Below are 19,755 nucleotides of genomic sequence, written 5' to 3'. Positions count from 1 at the left end.
CGGGAGTTGGTGATGGACAGGGAGGCCTGGTGTGCTGTGATTCATGGGGTCGCAAAGAGTCGGACACGACTGAGCGACTGAACAGAACTGAACTGAACTGAGTGTGATTAACTAATCAGTCACCTACTTTGTCCCTTTACTCTGTCCCTATTGGTGTTATAGGGCTTCCCTCATGGCTCAGATGGTAAAGAATCTGCCTGCAATGTTGGAGACCTGTGTTGGATCCCTGTGTTGGGACGATCCCCTGGAGAAGGGAATGGCTACCCACTCCAGTATTCTGGCCTGGAGAATTCCATGGACTTCATAGTCAATGGGGTTGCAAAGAGTCGGACATGACTGAGTGACTTTTGCTTTCACTTTTGGAACTGTGAGAGAATACATTTCTGATATTAGGGATTCCCTGGTGGCTCAGATGATAAGAGTCTGCCTGCAATGTGGGAGACCCGGGTGTGATCCCTGGGTCAGGAAGATCCCCTGGAAAAGGAAATGGCAACCCACTCCAGTGGTCTTGCCTGGAAAATCCCTTGGATGGAGGAGCCTAGCAGGCTACAGTCCATGGGTCACAAAGAGTCGGACATGACTGAGTGACATCACTTTTCACTTTCATCAGTGTTATAGACCCCTGCTCCTCCAAGTGTGGTCAGAGGACCACCAGCAGCAGCAGCACCACCTGGAAGCTGGTTATAAATACCCAATGTCAGGCCTCACCCACACCTACTGAAGCAGACTGTGTTTAAAAGATCCCCAGGTAATCTGTCTGCAATAAACATGGAGAAGCACTGTTGTAGATGCAGTATATCTGGGATCAGTGAAGTTAATTAATGTGCCTAAGGTTACTGTGATATTGTGATTTATAATAAGAATTATTATATTTGGTCTTTGTCCCAGTTTCTGGCAAAGAACTCCTAAAACCCTTGGAATTTCCTAAGTGATGAAAGTCATAACGGTGTCTCTTGTTATGTTAATGTTACGTTGCTAAGAGAACCCACCAAGATATTAGAGCGATTAGAGAGTTTCAACTTTCAGTCCCAACACCAGACCTGGGAGGGGAGAGGGGCTACAGATTTAATCAATCACAAACGGCTAATGATTCAATCAATCACACATTCGTAATAATGGCTCCATAAAACCCCAAAGGATGGGGTTTGGAGAGCTTTCCAAGTGCTGAGAGAGTAGTGTGTCTGGACAGGGCATGGAAGCTATGTGCCCTTTCCCCACATTTTTCCTTTACATCTTATGTTTGGCTGTTCCTGAGTTACATCTTTTTATAATATAGCAGCGTGCATGTGTGCTAAGTCGCCTCAGTCATGTCTGGCTCTGTGGACCCTATGGACTGTAGCCTGCCAGGCTCCTCTGTCCACGGGATTCTCCTAAGAATACTGGAGTGGGTTGCCATGCCCTCCTCTAGGGGATCATCCTGACCTAGGGATCAGACCTGCATGACAGACAGGTTCTTTGCCACGAGCACCACCTGCGAAGCCCAATATACAGGTAAGTAAAATGTTTCACTGAGTTCTATGAGCTGCTCTAGCAAATTAATTGAACCCAAGGAATAGGTCTTGGAAACTTCTGATTTATAACCAACTGGTCAGAAGTACGGGTAATAACCTGGACTTTAGAGCGGTGTCAGAGGGAATGGGGTGGTCTTGTGGGGCAAAGCCCTCAACCTGCGGAAATCTGCCATTGTCTCCCAGTCTACAGAGTCAAAACTGTAGTGAATTCTAAGACAGCCTTCCGGTGTTCTAGAACTACTTGTTGGTATGAGGAAACCACCCCCACCTCTGCCTTGGAAACTGAGCCTCAAAGCACCTAGTTTAGTTACACAACTGGTATAAGCTGAGATTTGAACTCACACCTGCATGTTCTATAAGCTTTCCCCCATACACTGCTATTAAGATCTATGCCAAGCTTATGACTTAGAAAAACACATCTAACTTACTAGAAAATATACAGAAAAAACCCTTAGTAAAACAAGATTTATCGTTTCAAAAATTTATGAAGACATTATAAAAAAATTTTCACATCCCACATTACGGAAATGCTCCCCCTCCCACCACTCACCTCCTACTTAATACAAAAAAACTTAGTAATAGAGCTTTTCTGCCTTGCCCTGCCATGCCAATATTAGAAATTTTCCTATTTATTTCTAGAAATAACTAAAGGTTGCTTTGATGATTAAAAGTCATTTAACTCTGGCTTTCAGATATCTCCTTGAGAGACTTAAAGAACAGGATCACGAACATGGGCTTTGGGTTTTAGCAGCTGCTGCTGCTAAGTCGCTTCAGTCGTGTCTGACTCTGTGCAACCTCATAGACGGCAGCCGACCAGGCTCCCCCGTCTCTCAGATTCTCCAGGCAAGAACACTGGAGTGGGTTGTCATTTCCTTCTCCAATGCATGAAAGTGAAAAGGGAAAGTGAAGTCGCTCAGCCGTGTCCGACTCCTAGCGACCCCATGGACTGCAGCCCACCAGGCTCCTCCATCCATGGGATTTTTCAGGCAAGAGTACTGGAGTGGGATGCCATTGCCTTCTCCGCAGACGTTCATTTAAACTGTGCACAATTTGAGAAAGTACTTTACTTCTTGGGGGCTGTTTCCTCAGCAATAAAGCAGGCTAATGATACGGCACACAGCGCTGATGGCGGGGATAATGACATCATGGATAAACTGGAACACAGCAAACACTTAATAAATGTGAGGCGCCGTCGCAGCCATCATTGTCCATGGTAACCTCAGACTGGCTGGAACATCATCAAGAGAATCAGCCTGCTAACGAGGCAAGCAAACATTGTTATTCCACAAGTTCGCCAGCCAGCAGGCAGGCTTAACAGAGACATGATTTATTAGTAATCAATACATTTAAGAAAGTTGTAGGCATATTTTTAGTGATTATCAAAATGATACGCTTAATTTATTTTATGGTAACCCTGCAGCAAACATGGAATAAATTAACCATCATCTTCTTTCTACTTTGGAGCCAGAGACAAGGGAGAAAAATGTTACAAGGAGGGAAAAAAACGTAAGGGATGTAGACGAGACAAGGGAGAAACACTGGATGTAATATATACCAGTACCACGGCCATATTGTCCAAGGGCAAAAATCTTACAGCATACGAAGCACTTCCCCACGCCTTATCTTATCCAGTTCTCACACACTGTAAAATAGTATAATCTCCCTCTTTAAAGGTGGGGAAACAGAGGTTCAGAGAGTAAATGACTTGCCAAAGTCACAGAGCTGTGGTACAAACACAAATCTAGACCTCGTGAACCCAACCCAGGGCTCCTTTGTAATAGGCTAAGCAAACAGAGGTGCTTAGCCTCAGAAAATTACCCCATGATAGTTCACTGCAAGGCTGTCCAGCCCCAAGCCCAGGCTGACCTCCCCAGCTCAACACAGAGATCCTTTAATAAACCCGCATCTTAAAGAGAAAAGGTCTGCTTCTCTTTAACCTGATACCTGAGAATAATTTGTGTTTGGGGATCCTTTGTTTGGCTACCAGAAAAGAATATTCAACATCTTTTCAACCTCCTTCTTATGCTAATTACAGTTCGTCAGCATCTGGACACCCACAAGCAAAATCAATCTGACTATAAAAGCAAGCCAAAGATGTTTTCTTACCATAAAGAAAACAAACAAGTAAGGCTGCAACATGATGAAATACACAGAGCCATTTCCCCAGCAACCTGCAAGCTGCTGTGTATAAAAATCACATCCAATATCACAAGAATCCAGGAAGGTGGACACTAACAAACATTTCACACGTGTATTCTTTATGAGCAGTGAAACGTATACGGGTCTATTTTCAGTTTATCTCCTTCTACACTATATCCGCTGTTAGATGCCAACATGTATAACACCTTAAAATACTCGTACATTTAAAAAAAACATTTGAAAGGCATCTTCACTTCTCTTAGAACCAAGTGAACTGAGATGCATTAGCCTTTAGTCCGCACCTCCTTTCCTTGCCGTACTGAAGTCCCAGCACATTCACAACTTGGAAGAGCCAGCCTCACCTCCAAGCCCAGCTTACCCTTTCCAAAATGCCATCACTTCTACAGCCTAATCATTTCACATGAAATCTATCCTGCCTTCTAAAATTATACAGTCCAGTTTCCTAATTGTATTAAAAGACTCACCCCTGTCAAGTATGCCCAAAACACACTGAGTAAAAACAGGTTACAAAACGCCATGCCTCCAATTATACAAAATTATATTCACATATATTCAAGCCCCATCCCTAACACAGATGTTTGAATGGAGAGTGTCCATGATATTTCTAGTAATTAACTCCCGGTGGTAAGATTGGGAGTGATTTTTACTTTCCCTTCTTTCTTTTCCACAGTGCTTGACTTTTCTACACTAGGTTAATTATTCATACTCAGAAAAAGTAATAAAGATATATCTAACAAGCCTTCCCCTAAGATCCACCATGTTAAGAATCTTATTTTGGCCCAGAGAGAAAGTCAAAAGGATGCTCACCAAGGCTTATGCTCTGAGCATTTTAGCCAGTGAGTCTCAGGACTAACTGATCAACAGGCTCTGGAGCTTCTAAAAATTACAGAGGTTTGGAGTTTTGACCCTTAGAATTCCTGGGGGTGGGGCCCAGGCATGTGTATTCTGTTAAAGCTCTTCAAGCCTTACTCACCATCGGTGAGGGTTGAAAACTACAGATTCGTGTCTCATTTTCCAGGGAGCCAACAGAGGGAGAAAAAGGCCAGAGTGCTGAGTGAAGGGTTCAAGGGCTGCAAAGGAAGCAGATTGCAATGTGTAGGCACAGAGACTGAAGGCTGAAGCAGTGCTGAGCCTCAGGCCTGAGAGGCCTAAAGAGAAGAGATTATCAGGGGACACATACCCCCAAAACCTGGAAGCCAAGAAGAGGTGAAAAGTGTGGCAGGGAGAAATGTTTGGAATTGAGAGAGTTTATGCAGTACTGGGAGCAGGACTACTGATGGCAGAAAAGAAATCAAATAGGCAAAGATACCATGCAGCAGTTTAAATCTGGCCCACTACTACTGGGCAAGTTCCGACTCATGATTAAAAGAAGAATTAGAAGAGCACTGCACAGGATTCAATTTTTAGAAACCATAGAAAAATCTTAGCTTATAATCCTAGCAAGGCCATGTACTAGCTGTGACTTTGGAAAATGACAACTTCTTTATGCTGTTCTCAGTGTTCTCACTTGTAAAATGTAGGTAATAATACATGGCTCACAGGGCTCTTGTGAGGATTAGGTGAAACGATATAATGAATTGTTTTTACCTGATAGGCTTTTGCCTATCAGAGTACTCAACAAAAAAAGCCCCCAAATAGTAACATTAAGAAGCATATCATGGTAAAGGTGTGAAGAGCCGACTCACTGGAAGAGACCCTCTCTGATGCTGGGAAAGATTGAAGGCAAAAGAAGAGGGCAGCAGAGGATGAGATGGTTAGATAGCATCACCGTTCAATGGATGTGTTGCTGTAGTTCAGTCGCTCAGTTGTGTCCAATTCTTTGTGACCCCATGGTCTGCAGCACTCCAGGCTTCCCTGTCCTTCACTGTGTCCCAGAGTTTGCTCAAACTCATGTTCATGGAGTCAGTGATGCCACTCAATCATCTCATCCTCTCTTGCCCCTTTCTCCTCTTACCCTCAATCTTTCCCAGCATCAGGGTCTTTTCCAATGAGTCAGTTCTTTGCATCAGGTGGCCAAAATATTGGAACTTTAACTTCAGCATCAGTCCTTCCACTGAATATTCAGGGTTGATTTCCTTTAGGATTGACTGGTTTGATCTCCTTGCAGTCCTAGGGACTCTCAAGAGTCTTCTCCAGCACCACAGTTTGAAAGCATCAATTCTTTGGTGCTCAGTCTTCTTTATGGTCCAAATCTCACATATATACATGACTATTGGAAAAATTATAGCTATGACTATATAGACCTTTGTTGGCAAAGTGATGTCTCTGCTTTTTAATACGCTATCTAGGTTTGTCATGTCTTTTCTTCCAATAGATATGAATTTGAGCAATCTCTGGAAGATAGTGGAGAACAGAGCAGCCTGGCGTGCTATAGTCCATAGGGTTGCAGAGAGTTGTACACGACTTAGCAACTGAACAACAACACAGTGAAGATTACGTGCTGAATTTTAATAAACCAGGTTATTATAAGCCAGGTTTAACAAACCACTTAATTACTGTCTAGCTCCTAAGTTATTCCTCATTTTGGCACCATCAAACGCTAAAGAAATAACCTATAAAGGTTTGGCTATTTCTTAACTGCTGTTTCCACACTCCTGGTATTGGTTTTGCTTCTGTAAAGGAGATATGCTGCATATTAAACTGTTTCTATAAAATTTAATCAAGATAATAAATGAAAACTAACAGAGTCATATTGACAAAATAATAAATGTACCAGTGGAAAATTCTATATCCAAAATAAGAATTCAGCTAATGCTGCCACTGACGAACTAAGTTTCTCCCTGGCAAAATGAAAAACGCAGAAGAAAAACAGTGATAAATGTTTCTCCTTCATCCTTTCCACCCAGGCCCTCAATATAAAAATTGAGTTTATGCTAAATTAGCTGAAATAGTCAAAATAATTAAAATTAGTACTATACCTATGACATATAAAAATTGGGGGGAGGCTTTTTTTTTTTATCATAATATAAGAACAGCAATAACTATCAATCTAAATGAATGCTTACTATGTGCCAAGTACTGTCTTAAGCACTGTACATGTACTAACTCAGTCAATCCTCACAACAGCTCTGTAGACCTCCAAGGCCTGGCTTCTGCTTAACTAGTCTAATCTTCTGCTCCATGTTCTTCTTACCAAGTGCTGGTGCCAGACTGGTCTCAGAGGGTACTTGTGGCAAGCTGAACAAAGTACAGATCCACCAATATTAGGCAGACTGGTGGAATCAGAAACTCTGAGAACATGTCCCAGAAGGCTACATTTTAAACAAGTTTCCATATGATTCTGAGGGGCAGCGAGGTTTAAGGCTCACTGTAGCCTGTGCCTCCCATCTTTTATTTTATACATGCTGCTTTTTTACATTTAACATTCCTTCACCTGGCTAACTCAGACCTAAGTTGGCTCAAGAGCCACACTGCTAAGGTGGAGCTGTTTCTAACCTCCATCTGTTCTTCTACCACCTAGAAGTCCCTGATCTGTGCTCTCTTCTACCATCCCCCCTTGTACTATAAACACAGGTTTCCATGTCTCCCTAACTGGACTGTGAGCTGTTCACCTTATCTATAGCACCAAGCCTGGCACAAAGAAGAGCTAGTGGTTTGTTTGATAAAAGAATGAATGAAGCCTCACTCATCTACCTTTAGGGCTCTTATCCACAGAGCATCAAATGGAAATAGAAAAGTCTAGTACTTCATTCAGAGAAGGCAATGGCACCCCACTCCAGTACTCTTGCCTGGAGAATCCCAGGGACGGCAGAGCCTGGTAGGCTGCCGTCTATGGGGTCGCACAGAGTCAGACACAACTGAAGCGACTTAGCAGCAGCAGCAGTACTTCATTCAAGATGTGATAAATTTTGACAGGACCATCACAACCAGGATTATACCTGAGGGTCCTGATTGGTAGGCCATCATGATAAACTGGCTATCTCATCTCTTGGTAGCTCTTGTTATGATCCAGCCTTCCCACATATGGAGTCCTGGTCCACAGCTGGGCTTCAAACCCACAAAAGTCAAGAAGTCTGCACCTGACATGTAAATGTAAATGTGAAAACTGAGAGAAGGATGACTATTTTTGAAAGGAAGCTGATACATAGTAACTATTTGACCATTTAGCAAATGTCTACTTGCTAGAGAGTATATAGGATGCTCATGATCATTATTCTTCCCACAACAATTTGAGGAAGGTTTTTATCTGGCTTGTTGACTGAAGAGGAACTGAAGATCTAGAAGGAAGAACTTCCCTAAGGCCACCAGCTAGTTTGGGGGCAGAGCTGGGATCTGAAGCCAGGTTGTCTCCTGCAAAGGCAATCCTCCTTTTCCCTACACTCTGTTGCCTCTGGATACCAACCAGACGACCACTGGAGCCACCCTGGTGTTAGAAGAAGCTTTAGAAGTAGACTAGGCTCAAATTCTGCTTTGCCACTCACTTGTTGAAAGGTATTTGGTAATTAAACTCTCTGAGACTCAGCTATAAAAAGATGATAGAAATACCTAATTCATACAGTATATACACCTATAAAACCCTTGGTTTATCAGTACAGGGGCTGCCTAGGTGGCTCAGTGGTAAAGAATCCACCTGCCAATGCAGGAGACCTGGGTTCAATCCCTGGGTCGGAAAAATCAGATGCCCAATAAAATGAGAGCTGGCCATGACCTTCTTCCCACAGAAGGGCAGGAGCAGTTTCCAGGACAGTAAATAAATCCGCTGTTTTACTGTCTCCCTCGTGGCAAACTACCACACTGTGCTCTCCGTGAGAAAGGCCTGCGGACTGTTACTCCTTCCTGTGACTGGAACCAGTTAGCGAACCAGCTGTGCGACACTCAGAATCATTCCCTGAAGCCTGATGAGGAAGCCTTAAGAGGAGCCCCTTAAGTCCCAACACATTGCTTATTTCAGCATCCTTATGTTTTGTCATCTGAGGTCAGCAATGAGACAAGTAGCTGGAGGGAGAGAAAAGAAATGGATCCAGGAACTATTCCGTTAGAAGGTTTTCGAATGGCAACAAAAAACAACAGCCAGACATTTCCATCCTTGTTTAACATAAAAGTGCCTGTTAGTGGATGGCTTAATGCTACTCTTAAAATTAAATACCATTTACTCTTCACGTGCTCATTGTTCTGAGCACAATAACCAACTCTGGGATTTTCAAGCTTGAGGAACACATAAAAAAGTGTGCGTGGGGGGGGGGGGGGCGCGGATCTTTGAATTCTCTGTTTACATGATATGGAGAAGTGGGGATCTGGGGCTCCCCAGTAATATCCTCTATAGGGGAGGTCTTGTCTCATTAAGACTGGGATGTTCACATCTACTCCTCTAAATGGCAGACTCAGAGAGGAAAAGGATTTTATCTGGAGGGTACTTTTAAACCTACCAACAGAGGGACTTCCCTGGTGGTCCAGTGGCTAAGACTCCAAGCTCCCCAGTGGCTGAAGAGGCTTGGGTTTGATCCCTGGTCAGGGAACTAGATCTCACACGCCGCAACTAAGATTTCACAGGCCGCAACTAAAGATGTTGTGTGCCACAATTAAGACCTGATGCAGTCAAGATAAACAACAACAACAAAAACTACCAACAGAGTAGAAAGGAGAGGAACACAAACAGGAAACCTACTCACGTCCCAGTCCCTAGTGTTAGTGAAGCAGGCACTATGTTAAGCAGCTGATCAGCATTATTTCATTTAATCCTCATATAGCAACCTTATAAAAAGATAGATTTCAATATTATCCCAATTTTACAGTTGAGGAAATATAGGCTCAGGGAGGTCGAGCAATATTCCCAAAGTCATAAAGCTAGTAAAATGACAGGACCGAGACACCAACTCTTGTCATGTACATGTGGGGAATATTAAGAATTAAGCATGGTGTGTGATTTCTGCCTTGGGTGGTGGAGTAGAACTGGTGCCATTTACCAGTATAAGAAAAGCAAGAGACCTGGAAGGAATGAGTGTGGTTTTGAATGAGCTGAGTACCTGGTGCAGCGGTCTTCTGGTTAACTAGCTGTGTTGATTACAGCCTGCGAGAGAGACAAGGCTGAAGACTTGGGAATCAGTGGCAAACAGATAGAGGTTAAAGCTGCAGGTAGTAGATGAGATCAAGGAGAGCGTGAGGAACTAAAAAAAAAAGAAAAAGAATTGGGGGACTACACCGCCAATGCATGTGAAAATGAATGCTTGAGGGACAGGCTGAAGCAAAGGATCTGGAGACGGAACCCTGGGAAACCCTATTATCCTGTCATAACAGGCCTGTTAAATTTTGGATATAGTATGAGGCCCTATAAAATGAAAATTTGGCCCTAAACAATGCCATGCCATTACCATAGCCCCCAGTGGACACGATACAAATATTTTTTTGCCTGTGCTGGCGAAACTCCCTTCTTTTCTGACTGCAGAAAGCTTCTGCTATTTCCCTCTTCTAACCCTGGTAGGTGGTGAGAGTTCTGGTCTGCAGTTCCTCACTGTCAGGAGCCTGTAAGTACCAGGCAACTGCACAGCTCCTGACTTGAGGAGTCCCCCAGAATCACTTACAATTCTTTGCAGATGACAGAAAAATATTCTTTAAAGCAGTGACCTGTTCTCAACTGCTGTCATTGTTGATGAGCTAAAATGTGCACAAATGCCTACCATGCACACGGCACACCTACACACTGCTTGGCAGCTCACCCCCTTAAAGCTTCTAATAGCCTCCAGGGGAACCATGTTAAAACAGCGCAATTAACTAGAACTGCTATAAACTCAATAATTCACCTACCTAATGAAGCAATACATGGAAAATTGGACCTATTTTAATAAGAATTTTTAAAAGAGACAAGAAGTAAAGGTCAAATGCCATTTCTGGATCCCAGCTCTTTTCTTCTTCCCTCATACTCTGAAGCAGTTAATTCCAAGGAGACAACATATACTGTGGTATTCTCTATAAAACCAAGGCGGCAGCCAATCATGTTATTATACCCAAGGGCAAATTTTTTCTTCCCAACCCATCCCCCAAGCTAAGTGCCTCCCCTGATCTATTTCGGTTTATTATATGAACCTGAATGGATTTCAATTACAATAATTCTTTTCTCTCTTCATCCCAACTCACAAAAGAAGAACTACATTCCCAACAATCCTAGGTTATAAGGGTGGTCTCTGCTTCTTCCCTTCTCTCTCTAGAGTCAGCTTAATCTACAGACTGTCCTCTCTCAAGCCCTCCTATGGCCTGGGGAATATGAAACATGGTTGTTTCTATGTCACTCCTCTATTTAGCAAGTCATGACTCCTGACAGTCCCGGCAAGAATGAGTCTGCCCATTCTCTAGAGGCTATCACATGGCAATTAGACTGCAGGCCAATAAAACCCACACTCTCCCAACCTAGTGTGTGGGCAGTCTCTTTGCCTGGCTTCCCAGTGACCTAGAAGAATGAGTACGTGTGACTAAGGCCAGGGCGGGCAGAACTGGAGACAGATTTAGTGGAGAACTTAACACTTCCTGAAGTGCCGACTGTATTCTAGAGTCTACGCTAAGTTTGTATTTGTCACGTCACCTGACACTCACAACGGTCCTCGGTGGTAGACCTAGCATTTTACAAAAGGGGCAAGAATTTGCTGGAAAAGACCCTGATGCTGGGAAAGACTGAAGGCAAAAGGAGAAGAGGGCAGCAGAGGATGAGATGATTAGATAGCATCACTGACTCAATGGACTTGAATTTGAGCAAACTCGGGGAAATAGTGAAGGACAGGGAAACCTGGAATGCTGCAGTCCATGGGGTCGCAAAAGAGTCGAACCCAACAACAACAACAAGGCTCGGAGAGTTTAAAAGTCAACCCTAAGCAGTGGATCCTTCTGCTTATCCACACCAGGCTACACTGCTCTCATATGAGTTTGGGAAAGTTTTGAGAAGTGACAGAGCCTGAGACTGGACCAGGATGAACTTAATCCTGAATTTGACAAGAAAGGGAAGCTTACAGGACAGCCGTCCAGAGGCTCTGGACAGGCAAGCTGACTCCCAGTCCACAGTGCTTTATTAGGAGTTGCTAGATTACCAAAAGGAGTTTGTCATAGGGTGGCCTCGCCTCTAAGGAGGCCCTGTCCATGACAGGGCTCTGAAAGGCACAGCTCTAAAGGAGAGGAGAGGAGTTCTGCCATAATTTCTAAGCACATGAGACAAAGAAAAACTTAAGGCTAGGAACCCTCTTGGTTTTGCTTCTAAACAAGCTGGGAGAAAGACCACTCACCCCAGGGGCATGATCAACAACCGTCAACTGTACTGACTCAACCCTGCAAGGTTCTAGAGAGCCCCAAATCCATGTTTGTCTTTAATGAGCAGTCTTTTAGGGAAGCAATTATCCATTCACGCAGTCCATAAACATACACTATGTATCCACCACATGCCAAGCACAGGGCTAGGCCCTGGGATCCAGAGTTGACAACGTTATCAGTTCCATAAGCTTCAGGGCTATGAAGTCAAAGTCCAGGGTCCAAGCGTTCACTTCCGAAGAGGTTCTATTCTAGCCCTGGGGCTCATGCTATGTTTCCCTGAGCAAGTGACATCAAAACTGAGGACTTGAAGGATGACTGAAAGGCAGCCAAGTGCACAGGTTGGAGAAAATTGTGAAGATGGAGGCAAGAGCATGGTAGAAACCTGGGACTGGGCATGTTCGCAAACACTCCTGATGCTGGCGGCGGCTGTGCTCCGCACACACACCTGGTCCACTTGCTTCAGAAGGGTGAGCATGTGCAGAGTGACCCAGAAGACAGGACAAAGAAACCTTGCACAAGGCACCCCTGCTTTGCCCTGTCTGCATTCTCACCCTACTGATCACGGCCAGGAGCAGAGGCAGCTAGGCGGGGTGGGAGAAGGGCCGGGGCTGTGTTTCCTTCTCAGGGTCCACTGCTCTTTGGGTGCTGGTGTATTCAGGATGCAGAGCTCATCCTCCCCAGCCCATTATAGTCCAAACATGCCTTCCAGGAGCTGTCTTCCCAAGCCATTGCCCTCACTAATACAATGTTATCAAATTCCTAATGCGGGTACTCTAAAGCAAATGTACTGTTACCAGCACGCCACCGGGCACATTTTTCAGAAGGAAAACAGCTGCTCACTGAATCTGTCACTTGTCTTCTCAGCGCCACGCACACAACGCAAGAGCCTGCGAAGGGCTTATTTTCCTTCATTTTCTTCAAGCGTGTTCAAGGTGCAGCAAGCACCAAGCCTCTCTGTTCAACCCAGCAGGTCAGCCACACACAGTCCTTGAGCACTTGCCTGGATTACAGGACAGAGCCTTGACAACCAGGGCCTGTGCCTCGGGATCTTACTGATATCAGAGTTTCTATCTCACTAGTCTAGTTTCTGCATCTTACAGAACAGGAAGGAAAATGCAGTCCAGAGAAGTTAAGTGTCTAAAGTCACACAGCTACTTAGCTGTAGAATCACAGCTTGGTTCCTTCCTCAGTTGATCTCCTCATCTAAAGAACAAGGATACCACCATCTATTTCAGGGGTTGTGAGGTCCAAATGGGGCTTCCCAGGTGGAACTAGTGGTAAAGAACCCACCTGCCAATGCAGAAGATGTAAGAGACATGGGTTTGATCCCTGGGTTGGGAAGATCCCCTGGAGGAGGGGATGACAATTGACTCCAGTATTTCTTGCCTGGATAATCCCATGTACAGAGAAGCCTGTTGGGCTATAGTCCATAGGGTCGCAAGGAGCCAGACACAAAGGAAGTGACTGAGCACACACTCACAAGACCCAAACAAGGTAGCACATAATGTAGCTATGCTAGGATGCGGCAGGTTTTCAGGCTGAATGGTGACAGCCTCCTAATTTTTATCTCCAAGATCTTCAAGAGTATTCTCTCTCCCATGAATAAATTTCCATTGAGGAAAGAAAAAGTACCAGCAATGGGGTTAACATGTTCACAGCTGGTGTTTCAACAGCTGGGGTTTCAGTCAGTACCTGATTTGAGGTGACCTGAACTTTCTATGTGTTGTCAGACCTCCAGTCCGCAGTTCTTCCCTGCCAGACTTTTTGCTGAGTCTGGAGAGGGGATTTCATCAAAGAAGGTATTCCTGGTGCTGACCACTGAAGACATGCCACACCACCTTCCTTTTAGCCATTTCACGTTGGTAGAGAGTAAGTCAAGTCAAGATGAAAAGAGACAGAGAGGAACTCTCAAACTTTTATCTAAGAGGGTAAGGAATAAAAAAGATTCTGCAGACATCTATACTGTTCTACTAATCACTGATGGAAAAAAAAATCAAAGCATGGGACAGATGTTAACTTCTGATAAGATGACCAAATTAGCCAGTCAGCCAGCCCAGGTCCGCCTCTTTTACACACACCACCACCTCATCCCCCCTGTAGCCCTTTCCCCATACTTTAAAATAACCACCCAACCATGTAAATTCCCTCTGCAAGTGTCTGTTAGCCTCCAGCAGAACCGTCAATGCTCATAAATCCGGGGCCTTCCAGATTGCGCTGCCGTCATTTATTGGGAGAGGGAAGCAGCAGGCCAGTAGACAATAGCAGGGCGGGACTGGTCTAGCAGTAACTACTCTGCTTACAGCACCACGATTCATGGCATTTTGCTGGGAATGTGCACCATCAGGGAGGAGAAACATAAAAAGGGGCACCTGGGCTGTAAATAGTTTATTTCGGCAATTCCTGATGTTGGCTGAATCATACTTTAATACAGAAATACATGAAAGCGCTACTCCGGAGGTGACATGTGTTGCCACCTCATTACTCTTTTCAAAAGGGTCTTCCATCAGAGAGACAACTCGCTACAAATTATAGTGAAGAAAACAAAACCTTCACCACAGGCTTATTAACAGGCCAGCAGGGAATGGAACCACCAGAAGCAGTGTGACAAAGCCCATCCGTGACCAGGGGTCACAGGGTTGCTTTTCCATGCACAGAAAATAAGCAGATAAAAAAGAAAAAGGGAGCACCCTTTCACCTAAGAGCCGACTCCTCAGTTGCACAGCAGTTGGTCAAAGCAGCTCCCATCTCCCCCATTTCTCCCGACACCTTTAAATGAGGCTGACTTCCAGCGAGCCCTACCTTCATGCTCCTTCTCAGTGGTTCCCACTTTCTTGATCTTCCTGGGAGACTTCATAAAAAGGGGAAAGATGGTTCGTAAGCCAAGAATGTCAACGAACTTGTGGCAGTTGTCTGTGCCCTCGGGTCCAATCATGGCATGGTCCAGCACTTTCAGGGCACTGCTCCGGGAGATCTTCTTTTCTCTGGGAACAAAAGAGATTTTACATAAGGCATTTCATGAGCATGGCCTAGTCTTAAAAAAAAAAAAAAGTGTATTTACTGCAAAATTCATTACAATGGAAAAAAGACAAATAAGAGCAAAAACAATTTAAAGGTCCACCAGTCAAAACATTATTATAGTATATCTACATGGAATATTACACACTTGTTAACAATCAGGAGAGTAGGTGTTAGAATTAACAAGTTCTTATGATCAGAATGGTAAGCATGAAAAATAATATTCAAAATTCCACATGAAGCATTTCCTCATGTAAAAATATGTAAAAAATATGCACTAGAAGACCCTGGAAAGAAACAGATCAATATACTAACAGGTAATTTCAAGGTGGTAGGATTATGGATCACCTATTCTTCCTTTTTCTTTCTCTTTAACAGCTTTATCAAGATATAGTTGACACACCATACAATTCACCCATTTAAAATGTACAATTCAATAGATCTTAGAATATTCAGAAGTGTGCCACCATCACCTTAAGCAATTATAGAACACTGTCATCATTGCCAAATCCAATGTCATGAAGATTCAAACCTATGTTTTCTTCTAAGAGTGGACTAGCTTTAGTATTTACACTTAGATCTTTGTTTTTGAATTAATCTGTGTATGTGGTATTAATTCAGGATCCAACTGCATCCATTTGCATGTGGGTATCCAATTGTGACATCTGAACAAAGTCTGAAGTATGATTATTTGCCAGGCAGAGAAGAGAAAGCCATGTTACCGGCGGCGGTAAGCAGCATAGGCAAAGGTACAGGAGGTCTGTAAAAGCGTGTTACTTGGAGGGACTGGAAGTAGCTCTGAATGATCGGGGCAGGGGGGGAGGGCGGGGGGGGAGGCAGGGGGAGACAACTGAGGGGAAGTGGGCAGGAACGGGTCATGACAGGCCCTGGCTGTGCTGCCCAAGGAACCTGGGCTCCATGTCACTGATGCTGAGACGCCATGAAATGTTTAAGAAAAGGAGGGCGCTATATAAATAGATTTTTGAAAGCTTAATCTGGCAGTAGTGTGATGAAGGGCCTGGAGGGACAGAGAGCTTGGGGTCAGGAGGCATCTTTAAGAGAATATGACAAGAGTGGAAGTGAAAACAACAGAGTTCTGATTATGACAGTGGTATCAAAAAGGCATATTTGTGAGACATGAAATCTTAAATATCAGGAGTAGGGTAAATAAATTTCTAAATTCAGCAGGGAGGGGTTTTTCTGCATCAAGATAAAATTCTGAAAGGAAACTAGACAAATAATATATTTGTTTTCACTGTAGCTGGACTTCAGCATCCCACTCTACAAACTTAAATTTACAAAGGTTGTGACTAGGGCAATGTAACCATGTGAGGAGAAATTAGGAAACTGAAATACAATATTCTTACTGTTTAGCCACTCAGAAAAAGTCCTCTTGAAATGAATGACGGTCATGTAACAGGGCACCTTCCAGTTACCATTCCGCATACATTCAAACCATTTCACATGTAACAGAATTGTTCAAAATGCTAAAGGTAAAGGACGCTGGGGTTTAGCCAAGTCTCTCTCTCTTTTTTCCCTGCCTAAGCAAATTCAACAAACAAAAGATTTTAAAAGTAAAACCCTTCTCCAGGTAGGCAGTGTAAGACTCGTTTAAAGGGGGCAGTAATTGCATATTGATCACCATTTAGGCAAGCTGCATGGAGGTGAACTTTGGAATATTCATTGGGCTCAAGTTCAGGCTTTTAGCAATCAATAGCTGTTTGGCCTGACTTTCTTGGGTAGGCTTTATTTGAAATATTTATTCTACTTGAGGACAAGTAGTTTATCTTAGTCGTGGCTGGGTTCATCAGGTTGTCGATCATGCCAGGACCAATGTGGATGCTGACCGATATAAAATGGGTGCTGGTGGGAAAGGACTGAGTCATCTACCAAGGTGAACCTTCTGAGGAGGCAGAAAGGGGAGGAGAGGGAAGTTTCCACTGTTGTTTTAATCCACTTATTCTTCATTAGACAGAAACACTTTCATAATAAACATGCATTCTGAGTATGTTTGTTCTTTCATCAAATATTTATGAAGTACCTAACAAGTGCCAGATATTAAGCCGAGATGTAAAGAGAGGCACAGCTCATGCTTCTGAGGAGCTCGGTTCACAGGGGAGACAGATGTGCAGACCATGGTATACTGAGAAGTCATGTAGTACGGTGGAGGTGTATACAGAGGAGAATATGAATACAGGGAGGAGGGCTGACTATGAGTCAGGAAGGCCTCACAAAGGGGATGATGCCTGAACCACGGATGGCTTTCTCAGATCGGCAAAAAAGATAAAGGCATTTCAAGCAGAAGGAAACAATAGCATATGCCAAGGCATGAGTAAGCACGTTACATTCAGGGAAGTGGTGCATGGTCCTGTGAGAACATTAACAGCCAGAGGGGCAGCAGGAAAAAAATGAAGCCAGTTGATTCTGTGTATTAGAAAGATCACACTTGCCACAGTGGGTTGGACTGTTATAAAGGGAGAGGAAGAGGAAGAAGTAGAAGAAAGAGTGGAAATATATGGAAGGCAGAGACGCTGGTTAAAAATGGCGAACTAACAATAGACTATGGGTGAAAAGAGGTGAGTTCAGATTGATCCTGGGTGCTGGTGAGACATCAGCTTAGACTTACTGGTCTGCAGTCCAGGAATGAGATTAAAAATAGAGGGAAATGGACTTCCTTGGTGGTACAGTGGATGACAGACCGCCTGCCAATGCACGGGACACGGGTTCGATCCCTGGTCTGGGAGGATTCCACATGCTGCAGAGCAACTGGGCCCACATGTCACAACCACTGAGCCCTGCAGCTGCAACTGCTGAAGCCAGAGCACCTCGAGCCTGTGCTTCACAAGGGAACCACCACAGTGAGAAGCCTGTGCACCGCAACTAGAGAGTGGTCCTGGCTCTCGGCAACTAGAGAAAGCCCATGTGCAGCAACAAGGACCAAGTGCAACCAAACACAGATAAATAAATAAATAAAAGTATTATTTTTTAATGGAGGGAAATGTGTGTGCTCAGTCACTTCCAACTCTTTGTGATCCCATGTGTAATAATGATTAAATCTATGGCTAGTAATTGAATCAATGATGTGAAGACTACCCTAAGAGGGTGAGCAAACCATGCAGAAAAGAGGGATTGAGTCCTGTAGGAAACTTATGCGAAAGACAAGTAAAAGAGTTAAAGTCCACTCCCTTCTCAACCAGAAGACCATGAGGAATCAAGAAAAAAAAAGTGATAGGCAGTGACAGTCTTCTTTAAAAGACACTGTGGAGAGGAATATGTGACGTCAGGACTTGACCAGCCACCATTGGCTTTCAAGATGGAGGAAGAGGCCATGAGCCAAGGGATGTGTTAACCTGCAGAAGTCAGAAAATTTGCAGAGATGAATTCCTTCCCCTAGAGTCTCCAGAAAGGAGCATAGCCCTGGAAATGCCTAGATTTTAGTCCCTGGAGACTCACTGTGGAATTTTATACCACAGAACCCTAACATAATAAATTTGTATTATTAAAAAAAAAAAAAAAAAAAAGACACTGTGAACCATAAACTTATTTCTGCAAAAAAAGCTTAGATAATGCCATATGAGATCATTTTTGTTTGCTTTAAAATGTACATGATTAAGTTCATTTCCCTTTAGTTCCCCAAATATATCACTTTCCGGGATCCAGGATTCCTATGAATTAGACATAAGATCAATATGACTAAGTTCATAGGTGCTCTCTAAGTACCAAAGAACACTACTGCTATGGCAGATGCTAAGAGATATTCCACCTCTAAAATAGAATAGTGGCAGTCTTCTATATTGCTAGATTCATTTTTTTTCAATTTCTATTCCCATTCATTTTTTATAAACTGCTAGTACCAACCATTTCTTGACTGCCTGTGCCAGAAAATGAAACAAATATGTAGAAAACAAAGGTAAGATTTTTGTTTCTAGCACTACAGTAGACATAAAAAACATAGTAAAAATAAAAAACAGAAAGACATGTGGGAGACTTCTCTGGCAGTCCAGTGATTAAGACTCCATGCTTCCCCTGCATAGCAATGAAGACCCAGCAGAGCCAAAAATAAACAAATAAAATTACATATATTTATATAAAAAGACTCTACCCTTCCAACACAAGGGATGAGGGTTTGATCCTTGCTCGGGGAACTAAGATCTCCCCCATGTTACGAGGTATGGCCAAAAGAAAAAAAAAAAATAGGGGGAAATTCCCAAATATTTTAAAACTAAATAATACACTTCTAAATATATCATAGGTCAAAGATCAAATCAAAAGAGAATTAGAAGGTGTTTTGAACTGAAAATACAATATATTAAAATGTGTGTAACATATTTTGAAGCAGCAATTAGAGGGAAATTTATACCACTAAATATATATTAGAAAATTCAAGAAAGATCTCAGGTCAGCGATCTCAAATTCCCTTCTTGAGGAATCAAAAGAATAGCATATTAAACCCCAAGCAATCAGAAGAAAAGAAATAGTGAAGATCAGAGCAGAAATCACTGAAACAGAAACAAAAAACCAGTAGAAAATCAATGAAAATAAAAACTGATTCTTTGAAAAGATGACACAAATGACTAACATTAGAAATAGCAGAAGGCATATCTCCCTGCAGGTTATACAGGAGTTAAAAGGATAATAAGGGGATATTCAAAAACAACTTTATGCCAAGAAATTCTACCACTTAGATAAAATGAATTCCTTAAAAGACACAAACTACCCAAGTTTACTCAAAGAGAAACAAAGAAAAAGAAAAAAGATCACTGGAACAAGAGAAAAAATTTTACTGGGAGAATGGCATTGAAACATGTAAATTATTGTATGTGAAACGAATGGCCAGTCC

The 19,755-nt window shown here is 43.1% G+C and overlaps 1 protein-coding gene across 1 annotated transcript in view; it reads right to left on the bottom strand.

Moving 5' to 3' along the window:
* Nucleotides 1–19,755, bottom strand: part of CTNNBL1 (catenin beta like 1) — a 160,933-nt gene that overhangs the window by 52,014 nt on the left and 89,164 nt on the right. The window contains exon 11 of the mRNA XM_065921981.1: nucleotides 14,700–14,881. Coding sequence (XP_065778053.1) covers nucleotides 14,700–14,881 — 182 coding nt within the window. The remainder of the gene's footprint in view (nucleotides 1–14,699; nucleotides 14,882–19,755) is intronic.

The sequence above is a fragment of the Muntiacus reevesi genome, chromosome 2 (assembly GCF_963930625.1).
Source record: "Muntiacus reevesi chromosome 2, mMunRee1.1, whole genome shotgun sequence".
Classification (NCBI taxonomy): Eukaryota; Metazoa; Chordata; class Mammalia; order Artiodactyla; family Cervidae; genus Muntiacus; species Muntiacus reevesi.
Note: the sequence above shows the minus strand (reverse complement) of the source record. Positions and strands in the feature narration are given on the sequence as shown.